At 36.7% G+C, this 23,700-nt stretch overlaps 1 protein-coding gene across 1 annotated transcript in view; it reads right to left on the bottom strand.

Moving 5' to 3' along the window:
- DNAI4 (dynein axonemal intermediate chain 4) overlaps window positions 1-23,700 on the bottom strand; it is a 72,348-nt gene that overhangs the window by 43,356 nt on the left and 5,292 nt on the right. Inside the window, exons 3-6 of the mRNA XM_079777616.1 lie at window positions 16,725-16,909; window positions 15,254-15,366; window positions 7,189-7,345; window positions 4,605-4,744 (exon numbers count right to left, since the gene is read on the bottom strand). Coding sequence (XP_079633742.1) covers window positions 4,605-4,744; window positions 7,189-7,345; window positions 15,254-15,366; window positions 16,725-16,909 — 595 coding nt within the window. The remainder of the gene's footprint in view (window positions 1-4,604; window positions 4,745-7,188; window positions 7,346-15,253; window positions 15,367-16,724; window positions 16,910-23,700) is intronic.

Here is a 23,700-nt window from a genome sequence, read left to right as displayed (position 1 = left end):
AAGCCAGAGCTGCAAGCGCTGGCAGAGGCAGGCAGGGCTGCAAGGGCCAAGCCCCTTGTATGGATTTCATGCAGTGGGCCTCTAGTCATGTTATAACAAGGTTTACTATTCCTTTACTATGGTTAACAGATAAGAACATGTTATATTCTCCAGAACTTTGTATTTATAATAATCTAATTACATTTTATCAAGAAAAATTTTCTATATACTTATTTGAAAAAATCATACATATTGAGAAAATGACAGACCCTGTTCTCAAAAAGCTGGCAGAGTCGTAGGGTTTTGAACTTCTCTTTTAATTTTTTGTTTATCTATATTTATTCAAATGAGCAAATATAACAGTCTACGAAAAAAAAAATTCCCAACCCTTAGGCTTATATAGCAATTATTTCATCAGTGACCACATAATAATATATTCCTACATGCTAAACTTTCATTTAAAGTAAAGAATTTCCCCCCTGAAAATAAAAACAGGATCTGGATCTAATAAATGCAACTACTTCATTGTCAGAAGCTTTTTTTCATAATGAAAAATGAAGGCTCTCTCGGGTTTAACAAGGTTTTCAATTAGTAGGAATGTTAACTCACATTTCATAATAACATTTCTATCTTATTGAATTTATTTTAATAGTATCTAGCAAAGTCATACACAGAATAAATAGTATATTTTGCTGAATTGAAAGGAGTATAATTTCCATGTTCATAAAGTAAAAGATCATAGAAAGAAATCATCTTTGAATATTAAATTACCTAACCTTCCCCCCCTTTATGTGATAGTTTATTAAGTTGAATTATATTGTTACATGGCCACTAATAAATAATTTCTACATAAATGAGTATGGATGTTAAAAGTGAGCAATGTAAAATGTTACAGTGATTTACAATTGTTTCTTCTTTGAAGATAACATTGGTAATTTTACTCTGAGTACCATCGTTATACTTGTTCATTTGAATAAAGTAATTTTAAAAATAGAAAATCTCAAACCACATCCATAATATCATGGACAAGATGGAATAATAAATTATTATAACCTTCTAATTTTATATTGTTGCATACTGTTAAAGAAAGCAATGTTAACTAGTATCAGAAAAAGTATTCCCACTGATACCTGTGTTCTGAGCATTTTTGAGTCTCAGATATGCCTAAGTAGTTTTCTTATTTTTAAAACAGTTTATTTCTACTAGTTTAATTCAGACTACAAAAGAGTAGCAATTGACTATATAACATTTACAGAATAATAACTTTACTTTTTAGCTGAGTAAGAAGACATGGTCATTTGAAAAAAAAAAAAGGTAAATATGACTTGCATGTCCATCACCCAGAGATAACTGCTAACATTCCAGTGTATATCCTTCCAGATTAACATATAAATGTATTTCTATGTAAACAATTATGTATATATTTTAATAAAATGAGCTCATATCGCACATACTTTCATTAAAAAACTTTTTATTGTAGTATCATATGTAGAAAACAAAATAGCTTTATGAAATTTACAAAGTTATAAGATTTAACTGTATTTTCAAAAGTTAGCCAGAAACACTAATACACTTATTCTATTACTAGAGGCCCGATGCACAAAATTCGTGCACAGAGGGGGGTGTCCCACAGCCCAGCCTGTACCCTTTCCAATCTGGGACCCCTCGAGGGATGTCCGACTGCCCGTTTAGGCCCGATCCCACTGGTCGGACATCCCTCTCACAATCCAGGACTGCTGGCTCCCAACTGCTCACCTGCCTGCCTTCCTGATTGCCCCTAACCGCTTCTGCCTGCCAGCCTGATCACCCCCTAACCACTCCCATGCCAGCCTGATTGATGTCTAACTGCTCCCCTGCCAGCCTGTTTGCCCCCAACTTCCCTCCTCTGCCGGCCTGGTCACCCCTAACTGCCCTCCCCTGCAGGGTTGATCGCCTCCAACTGCCCTCCTTTGCAGGCCTGGTCCCTCTCAATTGCCCTCCCTTGCAGGCCTGGTGCCTCCCAACTGCCCTCCCCTGCAGGCCATCTTGTGGTGGCCATCTTGTGTCCACATGGGGGCAGGATCTTTGATCACATGGGGGCAGCCACCTTGTGTGTTGGAGTGATGGTCAGTCTGCATATTACTCTTTTATTAGATAGGATAGAGGCCTGGTGCACGGGTGGGGGCCAGCTGGTTGACCCGGATCAGGGTGGGGTTCTCTTGGAGCATGGGGCAGCCTGAGCGAGGGGCCTGTGGTGGTTTGCAGGCCAGCCATGCCCCCTGGCGACCCAAGTGGAGGCCCTCGTATCTGGGATATATTTATCTTCTATAATTGAAACTTTGTAGCTTGGAACGGAGCCAAGCCTTCTGCTCGCTCTGTGGCAGCAGCCATTTCTGTTGGGGTTAATTCACCTTCTATAATTGAAACTTTGTAGCCTGGAGTGGAAGCCTAGGCTAGACAGGGCAAGTGGAAAGCTTGGCTTCCTACATTGCCGAGGGCAACCCTAGGCTGCTCTCTCCAGCTCCGTGGCTGCTGCCATTTCTGTTTGGATTTGTTTACCTTCTATAATTGAAACTTTGTAGCTTTGAGTGGAGGCTTAGGCTGGCAAGGGCAGGCGGAAAGCTTGGCTTGCTCCATTGCCTGGGAAACCCAAGCCTCCCTCCTGCTCTCTGTGGCTATAGCCATCTTGATTGGGTTTATTTGCATACTCGCTCTGATTGGCTGGTGGGCATGGATGGTGGGCATGGCTTGTGGGTGTAGCGAAGGTATGGTCAATTTGCATATTACTCTTTTATTAGGTAGAATTTACTTATTTGTAATGCCATTTTTATTATAAACTAGAGGCCCAGCGCACGATTGGAATTGCATGAGGAGGTGCCCCACCTTCCGCTGTGCGAGGAGGTACCCCACAGGGGGGGGGGGGGTGGGGGGCGGGACCTGCGCCTGACTCACACAGCGCCAGCCGCTGCAGAGTCAGGCCAGATCAGTGCCATGGAAGGCTGGACTAGCGCTGCTGGGGGCTGGGACCTGCGTCTTACTCACAGCGTCCCCTGGCCTCTTGCGTGTGTCCCCTCCAGGGCCACCCGAGCCACTGTGCCGGCTTGGGCAGGCCTCCCTGTCTCTGTCTCCATCTCTGCTCTGGGCCTCACCTGCGTGCGCAACCTCTTCCTGTCTGGTCTTGACCCGTTATGGCATCCTGGCCTAATTTGCATATTACCTCTTTAAATATATAGATTGCTACTTATAATACTGTTAAGTGGGAAAAATTTTCCTCACTTTTTGTGAATCTTTACAGAAGAAACTTCGCTAATTTAACACTTCTGGCCTTTGTCCTTCACTTATGCATTACCAGGGAAAGAGAAATGACTAATCCTGTAGGAGAGTTCAGAAGGAATTTCAGTTCAGTCACTTCTGGATTCTTTGGTTAGGCCTGCTCATTTGCAGAAAGCATTCATTCTGGTCTGTTCTCACCTCTACAGAGGAGGTCTGTAGTTGGCTAGTTGTGCCAATCACTATTGGTAAATTCTATTATGGAGGTAAGAAATAGCAAATAAAGTTGATTGAAAAATGTAGCCTAGCTGCAGATTGAAGGCTACATTTTTCAATTAACTTTATCAGTAATAAAGGTAATATTTTGATTTCCATCTGTCTGACCCCTAAATCTCTTTCAATTACATCCAAAATAGGTGAAGGGAGACATCTATAAAAACCTTAATATTTACTTGATTTGTATCCAAATTCTTTAGTATAAACTGTCTTTTATCATTTTAATAAAATTTTTATTGTAAAATAAATACTATTCACCGAAGAGTGTATAATACATATATGTGTAGTGTCAAGAAAAAATTAACACCAGGTACTTATCAGTCATAATAAGAAACTGAACATCCCCAGGTGCTTAGAAATCCCTTGGACATTCTCCTATCATAGCTTTCTTCCTTCTAGCTACCTAGCTTATAGTTTTGCTGAATTACAAAGGCCATTATGATTATAACATTTCTTCTAATTACCCCTTTGGCAACACTTCACAGATTTTGGACTATGCAGTGTTCTCAGGGTTGTTAATTTATAAACATTGAAGGATAGTAGTTACAAGAACAGGCTCTAGAACTAGACTATTGAGGGGTATCATTTGTCTGCAGTACTAGCTAGGTGACCTTGGTCAAGTTAGCTAATGTCTCTTGTTTCTTCCTCTATAAAATGGGGAATAATAATAAAACCTACTTATAGGGTTGTTCTGAGAATTAAACCAGTTAAAGGCCTAAAATAGTGTAAAAGGCCTAGAATAGTATCTGCCACATATTAAATGTTATTAGTTGTACGTGATATTCTTTGTAACATAAAGAATTAGTTTCTATAACGTTTCATAAACACTTGAAGAGTACAAAGTTCTATGATATAGTTTGTGTAAAGATAAAAAATGATAATTATGTTATTTAAATTTTCTATATCTATGTTTATTACTTGTTAACTCAGTTGTCATATTCTGAAAGCTGTGTATCACAGTACTCAGTTAGTGTTGTGATTTGGCCAAATTATTCCTAGTTTTTGCTTTATATATTTTAATATTTACTTGTTAATTGATAGACTCATATAATGTATATTAAAACATGATAGTTTATCAAGCAGAATAAAACATAAATTACCTTTGTTTTCCTTTATAATTCTGTCACATTGAACATCTTTATTCTTTGGTGCTCCATTAATAGTCTGCATCATTCTTTCAACATATAAGTCATTGCCTAATCTATTTTTACAAAGGTTCTCATAATTCTTGTTTCTCTGGCTATAAAAAAAATAAAGTATATTAAACTCATTAATAAAAAATTAATATTAATATCATCTCTTTATATTATGCATTTTCTTAAAATGACCTTTTTAATGTGGATTGCACCAAAAAGTGAGCGATCAAAAATCTCCTTAGGAAGAGATTGCCTTTTATTAAACTACCAACAAAGAATTTTTTTATTCTATACCTCACAACGTCACTACTACTTTCATTGCCCACCCAAAATATGTTAAGACTATCTCCACATAGATTTTATAAACTTTGATATAAACACTTAAAGCTATAAATTTCCCTCAATGTACTACTTACTTTTGTAACATCTTGTATTACTTTCATAATTATTTAGTTCTGAGTATTCCCTAAATTTCCAGAATGACTTTTCCTTTGATTCATGAAGAATTTAGGAAATGTGCTTGTTAACTTCCAAATGTATATGTAAATGTGTGCCTATGTTTTAGTTGAGATTTATGTTATTAATTTTTTTTGTTATTGTTAATCCTCACCTAAGGATACCTTTCCATTGATTTTAGAGAGAGTGGAAGAGAGGGGGAGAGACCAAGAGAGAGAAATGCCAATGTGAGAGAGACACATCAACTGGTTGCCTCTCACAAGCGCCCAACCAGGGCTGGGGATGGAACCTGCAACCCAGGTATGTTCCCTTGGCTGGAATCAAACCTGGGACCCTTCAGTCCTCAGACCAACACTCTGTCCACTGAGCAAACCAAGCTAGGGCTGTTACTAATTTTTATCTTCATTCCACTGTGGTTAGAGAATTTATTTTTTTATGATTCCACTTCTTTGAAACATTTGAAACTGTTTCATGGCCTTGTGCATGGATGGTTTTTATAAATGTTCCATGTGTGCCTGAAAAGAGTATGTGTTCTCCAATTGTGGAATATAGAGTTCTATGTATAACCATTAGATTACATTTTTGGTTCAAATTTTCTACATCTGTACTAATTTTTATCAGTTGACCTATCAATAATTAATAGAGGTGTATTTAAATATTTTAATTTAATAGGATACTTATCAAGTTTCCAATTTTTGCTTCATACATTTTGGAGATTATTTTATTATAAAAATTGAAGTTTAGAATTATTATACCTTCCTGTCATTATGAAGTAACCTTCTTTATCCCAAATAATGCTGTCAGTTTAACTGTTTCTCTATAGATGACATGCCATTTCATTTAAAAATCTTTCACTATTTGTTGTTGTTGTTATATGCTCAATACAGCATCAGTACAATGCACTCAGTTCTTTTTTTTTAGATTTTTAAAAAATTCATTCCTTTTTCAGTAGAATGGTGTCTTTAGACTTACAAGTCCAGGAAGCGCACAGAACCCCAAACAAAAGGAATCCAAAGAGGACCACACCAAGACACATCATAATTAAAATGCCAAGGGCAAAAGACAAAGAGAGAATCTTACAAGCAGCAAGAGAAAAACAGTTAGTTACTTACAAGGGAACACCCATACGATTATCAGCTGGTTTCTCAACAGAAACTATGCAGGCCAGACAGGAATGGCAAGAAATATTCAAAGTGATGAATAGCAAGAACCTACAACCAAGACTACTCTACCCAGCAAAGTTATCATTCAGAATTGAAGGGCAGGTAAAGAGCTTCACAGATAAGAAAAAGCTAAAGGAATTCATCACCACCAAACCAGTATTACATGAAATGCTGAAAGGTATTATTTAAAAGGAGGGAAAAGAAGAAAAAAGTAAAGATAAAAATTATGAACAACAAGTACATACCTATCAACAAGTGAATCTAAAAGTCAAGTGAATTAATAAAGAGAAATGGAAAGTCTACTCTAATATAGTAAAGTCAATTATTTTCCCATAACATATATTCCCTTCTTAAGTTCTGAATATAAAAATGTCAGTCCTTTCTTTTTAAATTGAAAACAACTTATATATGTATAAAATCATTAAACCCTATTTTGATGCTTGGAAGATTCCTTTATTTCTTTTATGACTTATCTTAGTAGTTCCTCTACTTTTAAAAGAATATGGTAAAGCCATGGGTTCTTCCTCTAGACAAAAGTGCATACAGCATAAACACTTTAAGTATAATTTCACAGGACATATAGGGTAACAAATAATTTCACCAGGCACATACACCACAGTATTTATCCAGGAATCCCCCAGGACAAAAACAAGAATAAGAACTCCACTCAAACGGTGTAGCTCAGTGGTTGAATGTCAACCTATGAACCAGAAAGTCACAGTTGGATTCCCAGTCGGGAACATGCCTGGGTTTCAGGGTTGATCCCTAGTAGGGGGCATCCAGGAGGCAACTTACTGATGATTCTCTCTCGTCACCCTCTCCCTTCCTCTCTCTGAAATCAATAAAAACATATTTTTCAAAAAATAATAAGAAACTCTGTTTTAGCATTTAAATTATGGAAGCAATATAAACAGTTGAACCATACATACAGTATTTTGTCAGCTTCTTCAGCTTCTACAGAAATCATGACTGTTGGTAGGTTAAATAATGTTATTGTTTCTGTCTCTGTGAGTAGTATGTCTATAGTCTTCTTTAGGTCTTCTTTTGTTATAGCTTTTTTAGTTGTTTTCTTCGGAGCTTGTAACTCTAAAATGCACAATACAAATCATTTGCTAATTGCTACTTTAAAACAGTATAGTAAGTAACTGGGAACATAATATGCAACCTTCCTTTGAACCTAAACTATTTCTAGTCTATATCTACAACAACCTTTTGTTCTTTGTCCTTCTTATCAGTTGTCTTTCGTTTTAGATTACAGCCCACCTCTAATCATCTTTACCAGGAGCTAAAGACTCTTCATTGGAAATTCTGGTTAAATATAGGATCAAAATAGGCTTATTATCCATGCAAATAATACATTGAAAAAGGTTGGCCTCAAACTTCTATGCTAGCCATAGGTCCAAGTTCCTTTAAAAAAAATTTCATTCAGGGATGGGGAAGTTGGACTCAGGTAATAAAAAGCCATGACAAGGTATATAAGTCACACAGAGTTTAATGTTTTCTGTTAAAAACAAGATGTGAAGCAGGAATCCATGAGTTTTTGAGAAGGGTAAAGCTTGGATAGCTTTAGAAAAACAAAACTTAAGGGTATACACTTTCCACATACTAAGGCTCAGTCTCCTCTTAAGAAGTCCCAAAGCCTGAGAAAAACACTTTTCTTAAAACCTAAAAAAATTCAAGTTATTAATTCCACTAATTTCAGAAAAGTAAGAGTCTAGTCAATCTTCTATTTAACTGCTGATTTTTGCCTGGATCTCTGTATCAACCATTGTCTGAATGTTGCTTATACTGAGAAATTACCTAAAACTCCCCCATTTATATATATAAAAGCCTAATATGCAAATTGTCCCCTCAGGAATTCGACCGGGAGACCAGGAGTTCGATCGCTCACTATGATGTGTGCTGACCACCAGGGGGCGGCATGGAACAAAGGAAGGCCTCAGCCAGCAGCCAGCAGCTGGGGAAGGGAGGCCCCGGCCGGCAGCCAGAAGGAAGGCCCCGATGGGCCCTGATCACTGGCCAGGCCTAGGGACCCTACCCACGCACGAATTTCATGCACCAGGCCTCCAGTATACCTATAGAATCTATTTCATGGGTCAACCCCCCTACAGCTAAAATGGCTGTACAATTAGATCTTTACTGCATATCCCTCTCCACCTGGAAAAGCACACAAATTTATCAATTTGCCTCACCTGCCCTTATTTACTTCCAGAGATGGAGAGAACACATCTTCTCCATTCCTGATAGTTCTTCCAGAAGGAGGGAGCTCTAGTGTGACAATCTTGACTCCTCTCCACACCTTTACTCATGATATCCCGTAAGAGGGTTGGGATGGACCTGAGGTGGTCTAGATTCTTTAATAAATGGGTGGGTGGGTCTGTCAAATTTGGGAATTCAATAGCAGGACTTTATCCATAATGTCATATTTTGACTCCAATCTATCATAGCTACCCTTCCTATATTTTTCAATTAATTCAGAACTGTGTGGGGGAAAAGGTATACTATCATTTGGCTAAGCTCGGAGACCCCACTAGACAGCAATCTGTGAAACCTCCCTTGGTTACTATTTGGCTAGAATTGGTGTGATACAATTACACTGCAATTGAGTCACAAAAGCATTTTATTCATACCCCTCCTCACAAATGGATTATATGCAAATCAAGATACTTTATGAGTTTATGTAAAAGATAAATAGCTGTTACTTATTCATTTATTCACTGAGTCCATGCAGAGACAATGTGTTAAGATCCTATTTGGTCCCTACCTTACAATAAAATCACAAGCTTTTCTAATCAAAAGCTTCCTTTTTATTATACAGTAAAGCAATGGTTCTCAAACTTTAGCATGCATCAGAATCACCTAGAGAAACTCACTGCTAGACATTTTCTTAAACCTTTAATAAACTTTTAATTGTAGAATAGTTTTACATATACAGAAATTTTGCAAAAATAGTATAAAGAGTTCCTTCCTGTATACCTTGCATCCAGTTTTTCCTTTTGTTACCATTTATTAAAACTAATAAACCAATATTGATACTTCATTATTATCAAAAATCACACTTTATCCCAATTTTCTTAGTTTTTAACTAATGTCCTTTTTCTTTTCCAGGATCTCATCCAAGATGCATTACATTTAGTCATCATATCTCCTTAGACTTCTCTAGATTGTAACAGTTTCTTAAACTTCCCTTGTTTTGATGACCATGAGTCTTGAGGAGTACTGGTCATGTATTTTGTAGTATGTCCTTCAATTTGGTTTTGTCTGATGTCAGAGAGGGCTTATGAATTTCTGGGAGGAAGACTACAGAGGTTAAGTATCATTCTCATCATATCATATCAAGAGTACATGTTATCAACATGACTCACCACTGGTGATATTAACCTTGAACTGAGGTAGTGTTTGTCTGGATTCTCTGCTCTCAAGTTATTCTTCTCTCCTCTATATCCAGTATTCTTTAGAAGGCAATCAGTATGCAAAGCCCACACTTAAACAGGATGGAGAGTTAAGCTCCACCTTCTTGAGGGAGGAATATCTATATCAATTATTTAAAATACTTTTGTATAGATTTGTCTATTCTTCCCCATCTATTTACTTGTCCAATCATTTATTTATTTATATCAGTATGGACTCATGGGTATTTGTTTTATATTTTGGGGTTTAATCCAATATTACAGTATTTATTTTGTTGTTGGAATTTTACATCTTTGACCATTGGAAGCTCTTTCTGTTGGCTGCTGTGTCTCTTTCACATACCCCCACCATTTTTTGTTTATTTATTGTAAGCTTTTTTCTTAGTACTTATTTACTTTCTGATTCATCTTATATTCCCTGCCACAGCCCTAGAATCCATCATTTCTCCAAACATTCCTGTTTCCTTTTATTGGAGAATAGTATTAGAAACCAAGATCTGGGTACAGGGTAGCTATTGCTACTGGGATATCATTGTTTCTAGGCCTTCAGACATTGTTCCTAGCAGAAAGAGCTAGAAAATATTTGTTTGTATACTAATCCACATATATCTATCTGTATCAATATACATGTATTAATATGTATTTAGATTAAGCTAAACATGAGTTCACATTATTGTTTCTAATTCTCTTCTGGTAACACCTGTATAATTCTAAACTTCTCCCCTTGTTTGTCAGTCATCTATCACTCTAACAGTAGTGTGAAATCTGCTTCCCACTTTCTGCCTTTCATTTATTTATGTGTTCAAACCTAGTATGTATGTACAATGGTGCGGAATTGTCTCCCCATCCCCCCATGACAGATGACTTTATCAACTAGAGTACGCTGTTCTATGTGGTTTCATGTTTTAAATCTTATACATTCTATTCAATTTCAACATCATTTAGATCTACATCTTCCCCCCTCAACCACCACCACTCTTTCAGTGAGGTGATGTCATAAGTTTGTAAAAGAAGATAGATTCTTATGCTACAGTCTGTATCCCATTCAAAGGTCCTTCAGTCTCTTCACTGTACTACGTTTTTAATATAAATATATTAAGGTTCACTTTTGTGTTGTAAGTTTCTAGAATTTATAAATGCATAGTTTCGTGTATCCATCACTACAGTATCATATAGAATAGTTTCACCCTTCTAAAAAAAAATCCACTGTTTCACCTACTCAACTCCCTGCCCTCTTCAAGCCCCTGGCAACCACTGATCTATTTTCTGTTTCTATACTTTTGCATTTTCCATAATATCATATACATGGAATTATGCAATGCTACACACAGCCTTTTCAGACGGGCTTATTTGACTTAGCAATAAGCATTTAAGATCCATCCATGTTGTAGTGCAGATTTATAGCTCATTTATTTTAATTGCTGAATAATATTCCATTGGGTAGATGTACCCTGGTTCATTTATCCATTCACCTATTGAAGGGCATCTTGATTGGTTCCAATTTTTTGTGATTATGATTAAGTGGCTAGAAACATTTGAATGCAGGTTTTCATGCAAATATGTTTTCAAATCAGTTGAATACTTAGGAGTGGAACTACTGGATTGGATGGTAATGTTATATTTAACTTTATAAGAAACCACAAAATTGTCTTTCAAATTTTTGTATCATTTGCATTCACATCAGTAATGACTGAGAGTTCTTATTGCTTCATATTCTTACTAGCAATTGGTATAGCCAGTGTTTTGGATTTTAGCCCTTTTAATGGGTGTGCAGGGATATCTTATTGTTTAATTTGCATTTCTCTAACTATAAATGAAGCCCAGTATCTTTACATTTGCTTATTTGCCATATGCATTTTTATTTTTATTTTTTTAGTGAAGACTTAGTTCTACTCTTTTGCTCTTCTTTCTTTTTGGTTGAGTTTTAATAGTTCTTTATACATTCAAGATACAAGTTCTTTGTCATATATGTAATTTTCTAATCTTTTCTCACAGTGTGTGGCTTGCCTTTTCATTCACTTAACATTGCAAAAATTGTATTTTAATAAAATCCAATCTTTCAACTTTTTTCTTATATAAACTATGCTTTTGGTGACATATCTAAAATGTCATCACCAATCCAAAATCACACAGGTTATTTCCTGAAATTTTCTTCTAGAAATTTTATATTTTATTTATTTATTTATAGCATTTTGATCTACAATTGTTCCATCACAGTCATTGAAAAGATAAGCCTTTCTCTATTGAACTGCCTTTGTGCCTTTGTCAAAGATCAATTGATTATATTAACTGTGGGTCTATTTTGGGGCTTTTTGTTTTGTTTCATTGACCAGTGTTTATTGTTTTATCACTATGCTATCTTGACATAGTAGCTTTACATTTACTCTTGAAATCAGGTTATGTGAGTCCTTTAAATTTGTTCTTTTGTTTTTTCAGGGTTATGTTGGCTATTCTAGGTCCTTTGTCTTTCTGACTATATAAATGATGGAATCAGTTAACATATAGAACTATATAGATATAACTAACTATATAGATATAAACATCTATTGTCATTCTTCAAGGCTTCCTGGGTGAAGTTTCTCCCTTTCCTTGCCTCTTTTCATTTAACAGACACTTAAGATAGAGATTGTACTGCTTCCATACATCAAATTATGAAGAAGTGACATCTAAATAATACTGAATTTCAATACATGAATAGGGAATACCTCTCCATTTAATTAGATCTTTTTCATTTCTTTCTTCCTTTTTGTAGTTTTTGTATACAGATATGATCCATATTTTGTTAGATTTATACCTCCTTTTGTTCTGCTCTACTGTAAATGCTATTGTTTTTTTTTAATTTCAAATTCAAGTTGTTCATGATGTTATATAATAAAGTAATTTGCTTTTATATGTTATCCTGCAACATTGCAGGATATAAGCTTATTAGTGACAGGAATTTTTGTTTTTTGTAGATGCTTTAGCATTTTCTACATAGATAATGAGGTCATCTGCAAATATGGACAGTTTCATTTCTTTCTTTCCAATGTGTATAAATTTCATTTTCTTTGTCTTGTTAAACTAGGGAGGACTTCCAATATAATGTTGAATAGGATTTGTGGGAGAAGATAAGTTTTCCTTATTTTGGATCTTAGTGAGAAGCATTCAGCCTCTCATTATCCTATCTAATAATAGAGTAACAGGTAAATTACCATCACTCCGCTACGCCCAGCTGGGGGGCGGGACTCGGGGTGGCCTATCCGGCCATTGAGAGGCATGGATCCGCTGCCACTGAGGGGGGCTACCCTGCTGTTGAGAGGCGCAGGGGGTGGGACTCCCGCCCCCTGTGCCTCTCAACGGCTGAGGGGGCCTGCCGCGGACACCCAGCTGCGCCTCTCAACGGCAGGGTAGCCAGGTGTCCACGGCAGCCCCCCTCAGTGGCCGTTGAGAGGCGCAGGGGGCGGGAGTCCCGCCCCCTGCGCCTCTCAACAGCAGGGTAGCCCCCCTCAGCGGCTGCAGACCATCAAAAGTGGGGGAGCTGGGTGCCTGTCTGCTCCGGCACCAGCGGACAGGCACCCAGCTCCACCGCAAAAAGCGAAAGCATGTAGGGGACCCTACACGTGCATGATTCAATCATGCACTGGGCCTCTAGTTAAATATAATATGAGCCTTAGGGATGTTTTGTGTGTGTTTTTTTTTTGAAGCACAAGTGACAAAACATTATATTAGTTCAGGTGTATAATATGATGATTCAATATCTGAATATATTGCAAAATGCTCACCACAATAAGTCTAGTTAGCATTCATCATCATACATGGTTACAATTTTAGCTCCAGTCTTCTAGCTCCTTTCAAATATGCAACACAGTATTATTATTAACTACAATCACCTTGCTATACATAACATCGCTATGACTTTTACTTTTATAACTGGAAATTTGTATCTTTGACTTAGATTTTTGAATATTCCCTTTATTAGGTTAAGAAAATTCCTCCTAGTCCTTTTTAAATTTTTTAAATTATAGATATTATTTTTCATTAAGTACTTTTTCTACATCTATTGATAAATCATGTTTTTTTCTTATTCCATCGTTAATTTGATACATTATGTTTTTAAAAATTATAACTATTAAACCAGCCTTTTATTCCTGAAATGGGCCATATTTAGTTGAGATGTATTATCCCCTTTATAAATTGCTAGATTTTGTTTTCCAATATTATTTTAAGATTTTTTTTGCACCTATGTTCCATGAGAGTTATTAGTTGATAATTTTCTTATAATGTCTTTATCTGGGTATTAGGCTAATGCTACCTCATATAATTAGTTAGTGAATGTTCCCTCTTTATCTATATCAGTAATTTTCAACCAGTATGCCACTATGCACTGGTGTGCCACAAGAACTTTTAAAACATGTAATACCTGACTATTTAGTCAGGGGTACTGACCTCTTTTCCCTTAAATGGTCAAATTAAAAAATGACAACAAGCAACACAATAATAGCCATACGATGTGAATGAATCAATTATACCTATTTTTTCCCTACCTCAGAGCAGGTTGGTTTATACTTATCAGCATACCACGACTTATGTCTAACTCCTACTCCCAGATATTCCAATTCAATATGTTGACCCTTCTATGGGAATTGTATGGGAGGTATACCAGATGAGGTTAATGTACATTTAGGATTAAGAAATACTGCTCTAGTCTAAAAAATCAGCCATGTGGTAGAATTAGAATTGTTTAGTTATAACTCACTTTAGAGACTAACTATATAGATATAAACATCTATTGTCATTCTTCAAGGCTTCCTAGGTGAAGTTGTGTCACTTCTGTTTGTTTTTTATATAGACAAGCAGAGGAAAGCCTTATGTAAATTATGATATATTTTAGTCTTTATCATAAGAATAAAGACTTTCTTCTGGTACTTCTGACCAACCATTATTTCCTCATTCTTTTTCCTTTACTTTCATAATCTTTTGCACTACCTCATGTTCTATCCTTGGCTTGGAACGGGCCTCTCCTCTTCGTTCTCACAAATAACTATGATGTATTTTTTAAAAATGTCTTTATTGATTAAGGTATAACATATTTGTCCTCATCCCCCCATTCCCATCCCAAACCCCTCCCCATGCATACCTCCACCCCCCTGTTGTCCGTGACCACTGGTTAGGCTCATATGGATGATAACTATGATATTTAAATCCCAATTCAAATGTCAGTAATGTTCTCTCAGTGAACATTCTTTTTCTCACCTCAAAGGAGCTAATATTTCCTTTCTAAGTGCTCCCATCACATTCGGCATATATCTTATTACAGCATTGATCACAATTTATCAGAATTATTTGTCTCTGAGTAAAAAGCTGAGGTCTTTTAAAACACACTCTGTGATTCTTGAGGCTGGTGGTACAGGACAGCCACCTTGGGAACTTTTAGAATTATATGGATAGTTACTACCCTGGTAATGTTCATGTTGCTACTACACAAATGAGCATTGGGGAATCATTACCACAGTTCTTCTATTTCAAGTATCCAAAAAATAATGAGCATATTTTCTAAAGAAATATAATGGTCTGTTACTGCAATAAACAATTGTATTTTCATTACCTGTAATACTAGCCAGTCCTTCCCGTTTATAGGCTGTTTCTTCTAGGTCTTCTGCTATTGACTCAGTAGTTGATAGACTTGACTTAGAAACTGTACTGCTTCCTAAAACTGACCTTTAATAATAACAACATTATTCATTTGCTTAGATGTCCTTATGGATAATTAAACATATAAATGAAAACATCAGATTGAGAAACCAATTATACTATAATCATAGCAAAATTGATAAAAATTAGTTCTCCAAACATCCAAGTTGATTTTTAATATTCTTTAAGTAAGTCACTTAAATATATTTTAGAGATAACACATCAAAACTATACCTAAAGTCCTTGAATGGATTCCCAATATATTTAGGGTAAAAACCTAGAATACAGCCCACCTACCTAGACTCTCCATCTTCAGTATAACTTTTATCTTCCCTTTTTCTTTTCTTCTTCTTCTTCTTCTTTTTTTATTTTTATTTTTATTTTATTTTATTTTTTTTATTCCTCAATCTTGTAGAGCATTCCTACTTCAGGGCCTCAGCCTAAAATACACTTCCTTTCATTTTCACCCGGTTTCTGCTCATCATTCAAATCCCATCTTAAATGTGACTTATTCATTTTGACAAAGGCTTTCTCAAGATTTACTTAAAAGAAAATCTATGTACTCAGTGAGAAATCAGTATATTAAAGAATTCTAAAATAACTTCCTTAAATATATGGACTTAAAATTACTCCAACATATTAAATACTTTTTCCCCCTCCTTTCTGTCTATAGTCCCAACTGCACTCCAAATGGGTGGGTCAAATTTACTGGAATATCCATTGTTTTGCTGAGCACTCTCACCCCCCCCCCCCCCCGCAAATCTCATGCTTAGTTAACATCTGGAACTTTTAATTTGTCAGATTGAAAATTACACACTCAAATATTTCCCTTTAATCTTTACATTGTTTCAGGATGTGCTGATTCATTAGTGCAAAGATCTGAACTTCTCTACTATAAGCATTCACGAAATGTCAAGTGTACTAGTATCTACATAATAAATGCATAACATTTAATTTACAAGAAAGAAAATTATAAAACAGGAGAGAAATCAAACCCTAGGAGAATAGGGATTTACATGAGAGAATAGGTGTGAGGGAGGGGAGCAAAAGCCACTCTTTTCCATAAATTGCAGCATAAAAGAAACTGAAGAAATATGTCTGTGGGTATGTAATACTAGGCCCCTCTTTTGTTTTTTCAGGAAATATTGAGTAAAATTTATATATATTTTTCACTAATGTTTTGGTGTGAGTGTAGAAGAACTTAAGATGTGCAAAGCTCTACATCTAATGAGATCTAATTATGAGAAGACCATAGAGATGGCACATTAGGATGATAGAGTGGAGCTGGGAGACTGGGGACAATGGACATCTAAGTTACATATATGCAACTTAAATGAAAAGAAATGTATATAATATTTTTAAAAGTATAGAACAGTATACTCTACCTTGAAAACTGCCCTAACATACTGGGATTTAGTGTATTTTGATAAAGGCTGTGGGAAGCTACATATTCTGATGAGAATGATCCTTCTCGTGATGTCAATAGTTTACTTGGCTTTGGTGTACCAGTATGTGGATCTGGACGGTAAAGAGGTCGAGGAGTAACATCAACTCCATTTACATCAAACACCTGTGAAAAATGGTAATATAAAATGAAATAAGTAAAAAAGATGAGCTTCCTAGAAAATAGAAATAAAAATAATAGGAAAAAAAAGGTAAGTATAATGTTTCTGTGTTAGAATAAACATAAAAAATTGAATGATAAAAAATGTTATGCTAAAAAGTTTCTAAAGTAGGCATACATTTTTAAGTCTTATGTTTTACCTATGTGTAAGTAATATATGTTCATTTGAGAAAATTCAGAAAGATAGAAAAATTGTTATTATTCATCCAGATTATTTTTGTATATTTATTTTTTTGTATGAGCTTTAAAAAACTCACTTTTCACTTATCATTTTATTAATAAACATTTCCAGATTACAAACAGGGAGAGGCAAAAGTAGGTTTACAGTTGTGAGTTTGTGAAACAGAGTTTATTCTTGTATTATTATTTATTAATTGTTCCATTATTTTCTACATAAACAACTATAAACCTATTTTTGGTTTGTTTTCAGCTAACTTTTCATCTTTTTAATAATGAAATTTAACATGTACAGAAATGTAATGAAAACAAAACCATATAGTTAAATAATACAAGGCAAGTGTTCTAATAATCACAACTAAAAAATTAGAACATTGATAACACCTCTAGAAAACTTTGCCTCCCTGGATCATGAATAGAGCCCCTAGTCTTTGCCCCTTCTGGATGACAGCCATTCACTCCTTCAAGTGGTAATTATTAACTTAATTTTGGTAATCATTTCCTTTCTCCTTTTTATAGTTTTACTAGAGGCCCGGTGCACGAATTCATGCACGGGTGGGGTCCCTCGGCCTGACTGGTGATCAGGGCCGATCAGGGCGACTTGCCGGGTCCTGATTGGGGCCGGCCAGCATGTGTGGGGGAGGTAGGGGCCACGGGAGGTTGGCCAGCCAGGGTGAGGAGCTGCAGGAGGTTGTCCAGCTGGGGGAGGGACTGCAGGAGGTTGGCCAGCCAGCAGGGGGGGAGGGGCTGTGGGAGGTTCCGATTGGGGTGATCGGGGCCAGCCGGCCAGGGAAAGGGGCCGCAGGAGGTTGGCATGGGAGCACACTGACCATCAGGGGACAGCGCCTGCATTGAGCATCTACCCCTGGTGGTGAGTGCACATCATAGCAACTGGTAAACTGGTCATTCTGGTTGTAATAGTCGCTTAGGCTTTTATATATATAGATTAAGCATGCATTCCTAAACAATAGCATTTGCTTTTTATATATTGTATTGAAGTAAAATATGCATACAGAAAGTACACATATAAATGTATGGCTTAATAAATTTTTACCAACTGAACACACCCATGGACCCAGTATTCAAATTTAGAAACAGGAAATTACCAGGATCCCAGAAGTTCCTTTCATGAGAGACACTGTCTCCCACCAAAAGTAATTATTATTCTAATAACATAGATTAGTTTTGCTTGTTCTTAAACTTTATTTAGATGGAAGCATATAATATGTACTCTTTGGAACTGGTTTCTTTTGTTCATTATTATATTTGTGAGATTTATTCATATTATTAAGTATAGTAGATGGTTCATTTTCATTATTATACACTATTGCATTTTGTGAATATTAAGAATTTTATTCTATTATTCATGGACATTTCTGTAGTTTGTTTTGTTTTGGCTCTTACAAATGGTGCTGCTATAAATACTGTTGTATGTGTGTTGCCAAATATGCTATATGCATTTATGTTGGATATGTACCTAAGGGTGGAATTTCTGAGTAATGAAGCATCTTTAATAGATACTGTTAAAGTTTTTGCAAGTGGTCCCCACCAACTATGTATGAAAGTCGATGTAATTTAGTTTTGCCTGTTTTTAAAATTTATATAGTCATATATTATGACATATTCATTTTTGTTCGACAATGTTTTTCTATTTCTCCATGTTGTTGCATGCACATTAGTTTGTTCATTTACAGATGATTATAAAGTAATCTGTTGGATTAGTATTACATATCTTTTTTCCATCACTGTTTTTTTATTTTATTTTATTAATATATTTTATTGATTTTTTTAAATCAGAGAGGAAGGGAAAGGAATAGAGAGTTAGAAACATCAATGAGAGGAGAAACCAAGATGGCAGCATAGGTAAACACCTGAACTTGCTGCCTCGCACAACCACTTCAAAACTACAACTAAAAGATAAAACGGTCATCATCCATAACCACAGGAAGGCTGGCTGAGTAGAAATTCCACAACTAGAAGGGAAGAGAAAAGCACACTGAGACTCAGAGGAGGTGCGGAAGTGAAGTGCAGAGGTATGGAGGCGTGTGCGCGGAAAGGGCTGGCAACTGAGGATGCAGTTGTCTTTTTCAATTGGGAGGGAGATACAAGCTCCCGACTGCTCTGAACTCCAGTTCTGGGTGAGACTCTGGGGACCCAGATTCATATGGGGCGGGGGGGGGGGGGGGAGGGGAACTGGACTGTCTGGCATTGGGCCGGAACTCGAGGGCAGCTTTCTCTCAGAGGTGCTTGCAGCAATTACCATGGGATACTGAGACCTTTAGCAGGGCTAAAGGTCAGCCACTGCTGTTTGCTCCACCCTGTTGATTCCTTGAGACCCCGCCCCACCCAATTTACAACCCCACCCCAGTTGTGTGCAAAGGCTTTTGCATATGAATGGCCTGGCCCTTAGCAATCTAAAATTACCTAACAAACTGCAGCTGGGTCAGGGAGCCCCAGAACTTCCGAAGGAAGGCCCAAGGCTCCACAGCAGCTTGCATTGCTTCACAGCTTGGCCTCATCTGGGCACCTCCAAACCCCAAACAAAGAAGAGGAATCTTCAAATCTCTCCATAGCTCCTATTGGGTGGCCTCAGACAGAGCTAAATTTGCACCTTCATGGAGATCCAAGAGCCAGTGTACCCAGTGGTCAGAGTGGGACCATCCAGATTACAACTCCTCAGATCCATAAGGGACACACTCAGGGGGCAGATTCAGTGAGCACCAAAGCCCCACTGAAGCAAGTCCTGCCCCATAAGGGTGTCTCCAGCACAGAAGTTCTCCCATCGTAGACACAACTGATCCTCACAGCCAATTGGCCTGGAGGTCAATTCCTCCTAGGGATACCAACAACAATCAAGGCTTAACTACAACAAGACTGTGCACACAGCCCACAAAGGGGTACACCAAGAGTGTCTACCTCAGGTAATTGGGGAGGCTGAGCCACTGGGCCCTATAGGACACCTAGCACACAAAGCCACTCTATCAACTCAAGGAAGCAGCCAAAATTCGGAGACAAAGAAACAGGTCACAAATGAAAGAAATGGAGGAAAGCAAATGACTGGATACAGAGTTCAAAACCACAGTTATAAGGTTTTTCAAGAATTTTCTAGAAACCGCTGATAAATTTAGTGAGACCCTCGAGGATATGAAAAAGGACCAACTAGAAATTAAGCATACACTGACTGAAATAAAGAATAATATACAGAGATCCAACAGCAGACTAGAGGATACCAAAAATCAAGTCAAAGATTTGAAATACAAAGAAGCAAAAAACACCCAACCAGAAAAGCAAAAGGCAAAAAGAATCCAAAAATATGAAGATAGTGTAAGAAGCCTCTGGGACAACTTCAAGCATACCAACATCCGAATTAAGTGGGTGCCAGAAGAAGAGAGAGAGCAAGTTATTGAAAACCTATTTGAAGAAATAATGACAGAAAACTTCCCTTACCTGGTGAAAGAAATAGACTTACAAGTCCAGGAAGCACAGAGAACCCCAAGCAAAAGGAATCTAAAGAGGACCACACCAAGACACATCATAATTAAAATGCCAAGAGCAAAAGACAAAGAGAGAATATTAAAAGCAGCAAGAGAAATAGTTAGTTACCTACAAGGGAGCACCCATACGAATGTCAGCTGATTTTTCAACAGAAACTATGCAGGCCAGAAGGGAGTGGCAAGAAATATTCAAAGTGCTGAATAGCAAGAACCTACAACCAAGATTACTCTACCCAGCAAAGCTATCATTCAGAATTGAAGGGCAGATAAAGAGCTTCACAGATAAGAAAAAGCTAAAGGAGTTTATCACCACCAAACCAGTATTATATGAAATGCTGAAGGGTATTCTTTAAGGAGAGGTAAAGATAAAAATTATGAACAACAAATACATGTCTATCAACAAGTGAATCTAAAAATCAAGTGAATAAAAAATTTGATGAACAGAAAAAAATGGTGAATATAATAGAATCAGGGGCATAGAAAGGGAGTGGACTGACAATTCTCAGGGGGAAAGGGGTGTGGGAGGTATGGGAAGAGACTGGACAAAAATCATACACCTATGGATGAGGACAGTGGGGGTGGGTAAGGGCAGAGGGTGGGGTGGGAACCAGGCGAAGGGGAACTACGGGGGGAAAAAAGAGGAACAACTGTAATAATCTGAACAATATTTATTTTTTTTAAAAAAATCAATGAGCAACATCGATCAGTTGCCTCTTGCATACCCCTTATTGAGGATGTGCCCGAAACCAAGGTACATACCCTTGACTGGAATTGAACCTGGGACCCTTCAGTCCGCAGGCCTACGCTCTATCCACTGAGCCAAACCGGTCAGGGTTCCATCACTGTTTTTTTAATCCACTCATCTGCTGATGGGCTATTAGGCTGTTTCCAAATCTTAGCTATTGTAAATTATGCTGCTATGGACATAGGGGTGCTTATGTCCTTTCTGATCGGTGTTTATGATTTCTTGGGATATATTCCTAGAAGTGGGATCACTGGGTCAAATGCGAGTTCCATTTTTAATTTTGTGCAGAAACTCCACACTGTTTTCCACAGTGGCTGCACAGGGGTTCCTTTTTCTCCACATGCTTGCCAGCTCTTGTCGTTTGTTGATTTGTTGATAGTCATTCTGACAGGTGAGATGGTACCTAATTGTCATTTTGATTTGCATCTCTCAGATGATTAGTGACTTTGAGCATTTTTTCATATGTCTCTTGGTTTCTGTATGTCCACTTTTGAAAAGTGTCTATTTAGGTCCTTTGCCCATTTTTTGATTGGGTTATCTTCCTTTTGTTAAGTTGTATGAGTTTCCTATAAATTTTGGAGATTAAACCCTTATTGAATGTAACATTGGCAAATATGTTCTCCCATGCTCTTTTATATTGTTGATATAAACGAGCATGTGCAAAAGCTTTTTCTTTTGATGTAGTCCCATTTGTTTATTTTCTCCTTAGTTTCCATTTTTCTAGGAGATGTATTGGTAAAGATATTGCTACGAGATATATCTGATATTTTGCTGCCTATGGTTTCTTCTAAGATTTTTATGGTTTCCCATCTTACACTTAAGTCTTTTATCCATTTTGAGTTTATTTGTGTGTATGGTATAAGTTGGTGATCTAGTTTCATTTTTTGCATGTATCTGTCCAATTTTTCCAGCACCACTTATTGAAAAGACTGTCTTGACTCCATTGTATGCTCTTGCCTTCTTTCTCAAATATTAATTGAGCATAATGGCTTGGGTCGATTTCTGGGTAATCTCTTCTGTTCCATTGGTCTATGTCTGTTCTTATGCCAGTACTAGGAAGTTTTGAGAACAGTAGCTTTGTAATATAGCTTGATATCTGGTATTGTTATCCCTCCAACTTTGTTCTTCTTTCTCAGGATTGTTGCAGTTATTCGTTTTTTTTTTTTAATTATTATTATTCCATATAATTTTTGGAAAGTTTGTTCTAGGTCTGTGAAATATGCTGTATTTTAATGGGGATTGCATTAAATCTATAGATTGCTTTGTCTAGAATGGTCATTTTAATGATGTTGATTCTACCAATCCATGAACACGGTATATTCTTCCACTTGTTTATATCTTCCTCTATATCTTTTTTCAATGTACTATAGTTTTCTGAGTACAGGTCTTTTACCTCCTTAGTTAAGTTTATTCCTAGGTATCTTAATTTTTTTGTTGCAATGGTAAATGGGATTGTTTTTCTAGTTTCTCTTTCTGTGAGTTCATTATTGGTGTAAAAAAATTCCATAGATTTCTGGGTGTTAATTTTGTATTGAGGTATGTTGCCAAATATATTTATTAAGTCTAGTAGTTTTTTGATGGAGTCTTTAGGATTTCCTATATACAATATCATGTCATCTGCAAATAATGACAGTTTTACTTCTTTTTCAATTTGGATACCTTTTATTTCTTTTTCTTGTCTGATCGCTATGGCTAGCACTTCCAATACTATGTTGAACAGGAGTGGTGAAAGTGGGTATCCCTGTCTTATTCCTGTCCTTAGGGGAAATGGTTTTAGTATTTGCCCATTGAGCATGATGTTGGCTATAGGTTTGTCATATAAGGCTTTATTACATTCAGTTATGACTCCTTTATTCCCACTTTGCTGAAAGTTTTTATCAAAAAAAGTGTTGGATTTTGTCAAATGCTTTTCTGCATCAATTGATATGATCACGTGTTTTTTGTCTTTCAAGTTATGTGATGTATCACGTTTATTGACTTGCGGATATTGTATCAGCCTTGCATCCCCAGACTAAATCCCACTTGGTCATGGTATATGATCATTTTAATGTATTGCTGGATGTGATTTGCTAATTTTTTGTTGAGGATTTTAGCATCTATGTTCATCAGGGAGATTGGCTTGTAATTCTCTTTCTTTGTAGTGTCTTTATCTGGTTAATTTTTTGGAAAAGTCTGAGGAGGATTGGTGTTACCTCTTCATAAAAAGGCAATTCTTAGTAAGTCCTCTAATGAGATATAATAACCTACTTTATAACAACTCATTTAATGAAATTTTCTAGAGTACACTGCAAAGAAGAGGGGATGGCAGTTGTACAATCTGT

The sequence above is a fragment of the Cnephaeus nilssonii genome (assembly GCF_951640355.1).
Source record: "Cnephaeus nilssonii genome assembly, chromosome: 7".
Classification (NCBI taxonomy): Eukaryota; Metazoa; Chordata; class Mammalia; order Chiroptera; family Vespertilionidae; genus Cnephaeus; species Cnephaeus nilssonii.
The sequence above is the reverse complement of the archived record's forward strand: the minus strand, read 5'-3'. Positions and strand labels throughout refer to the sequence as shown.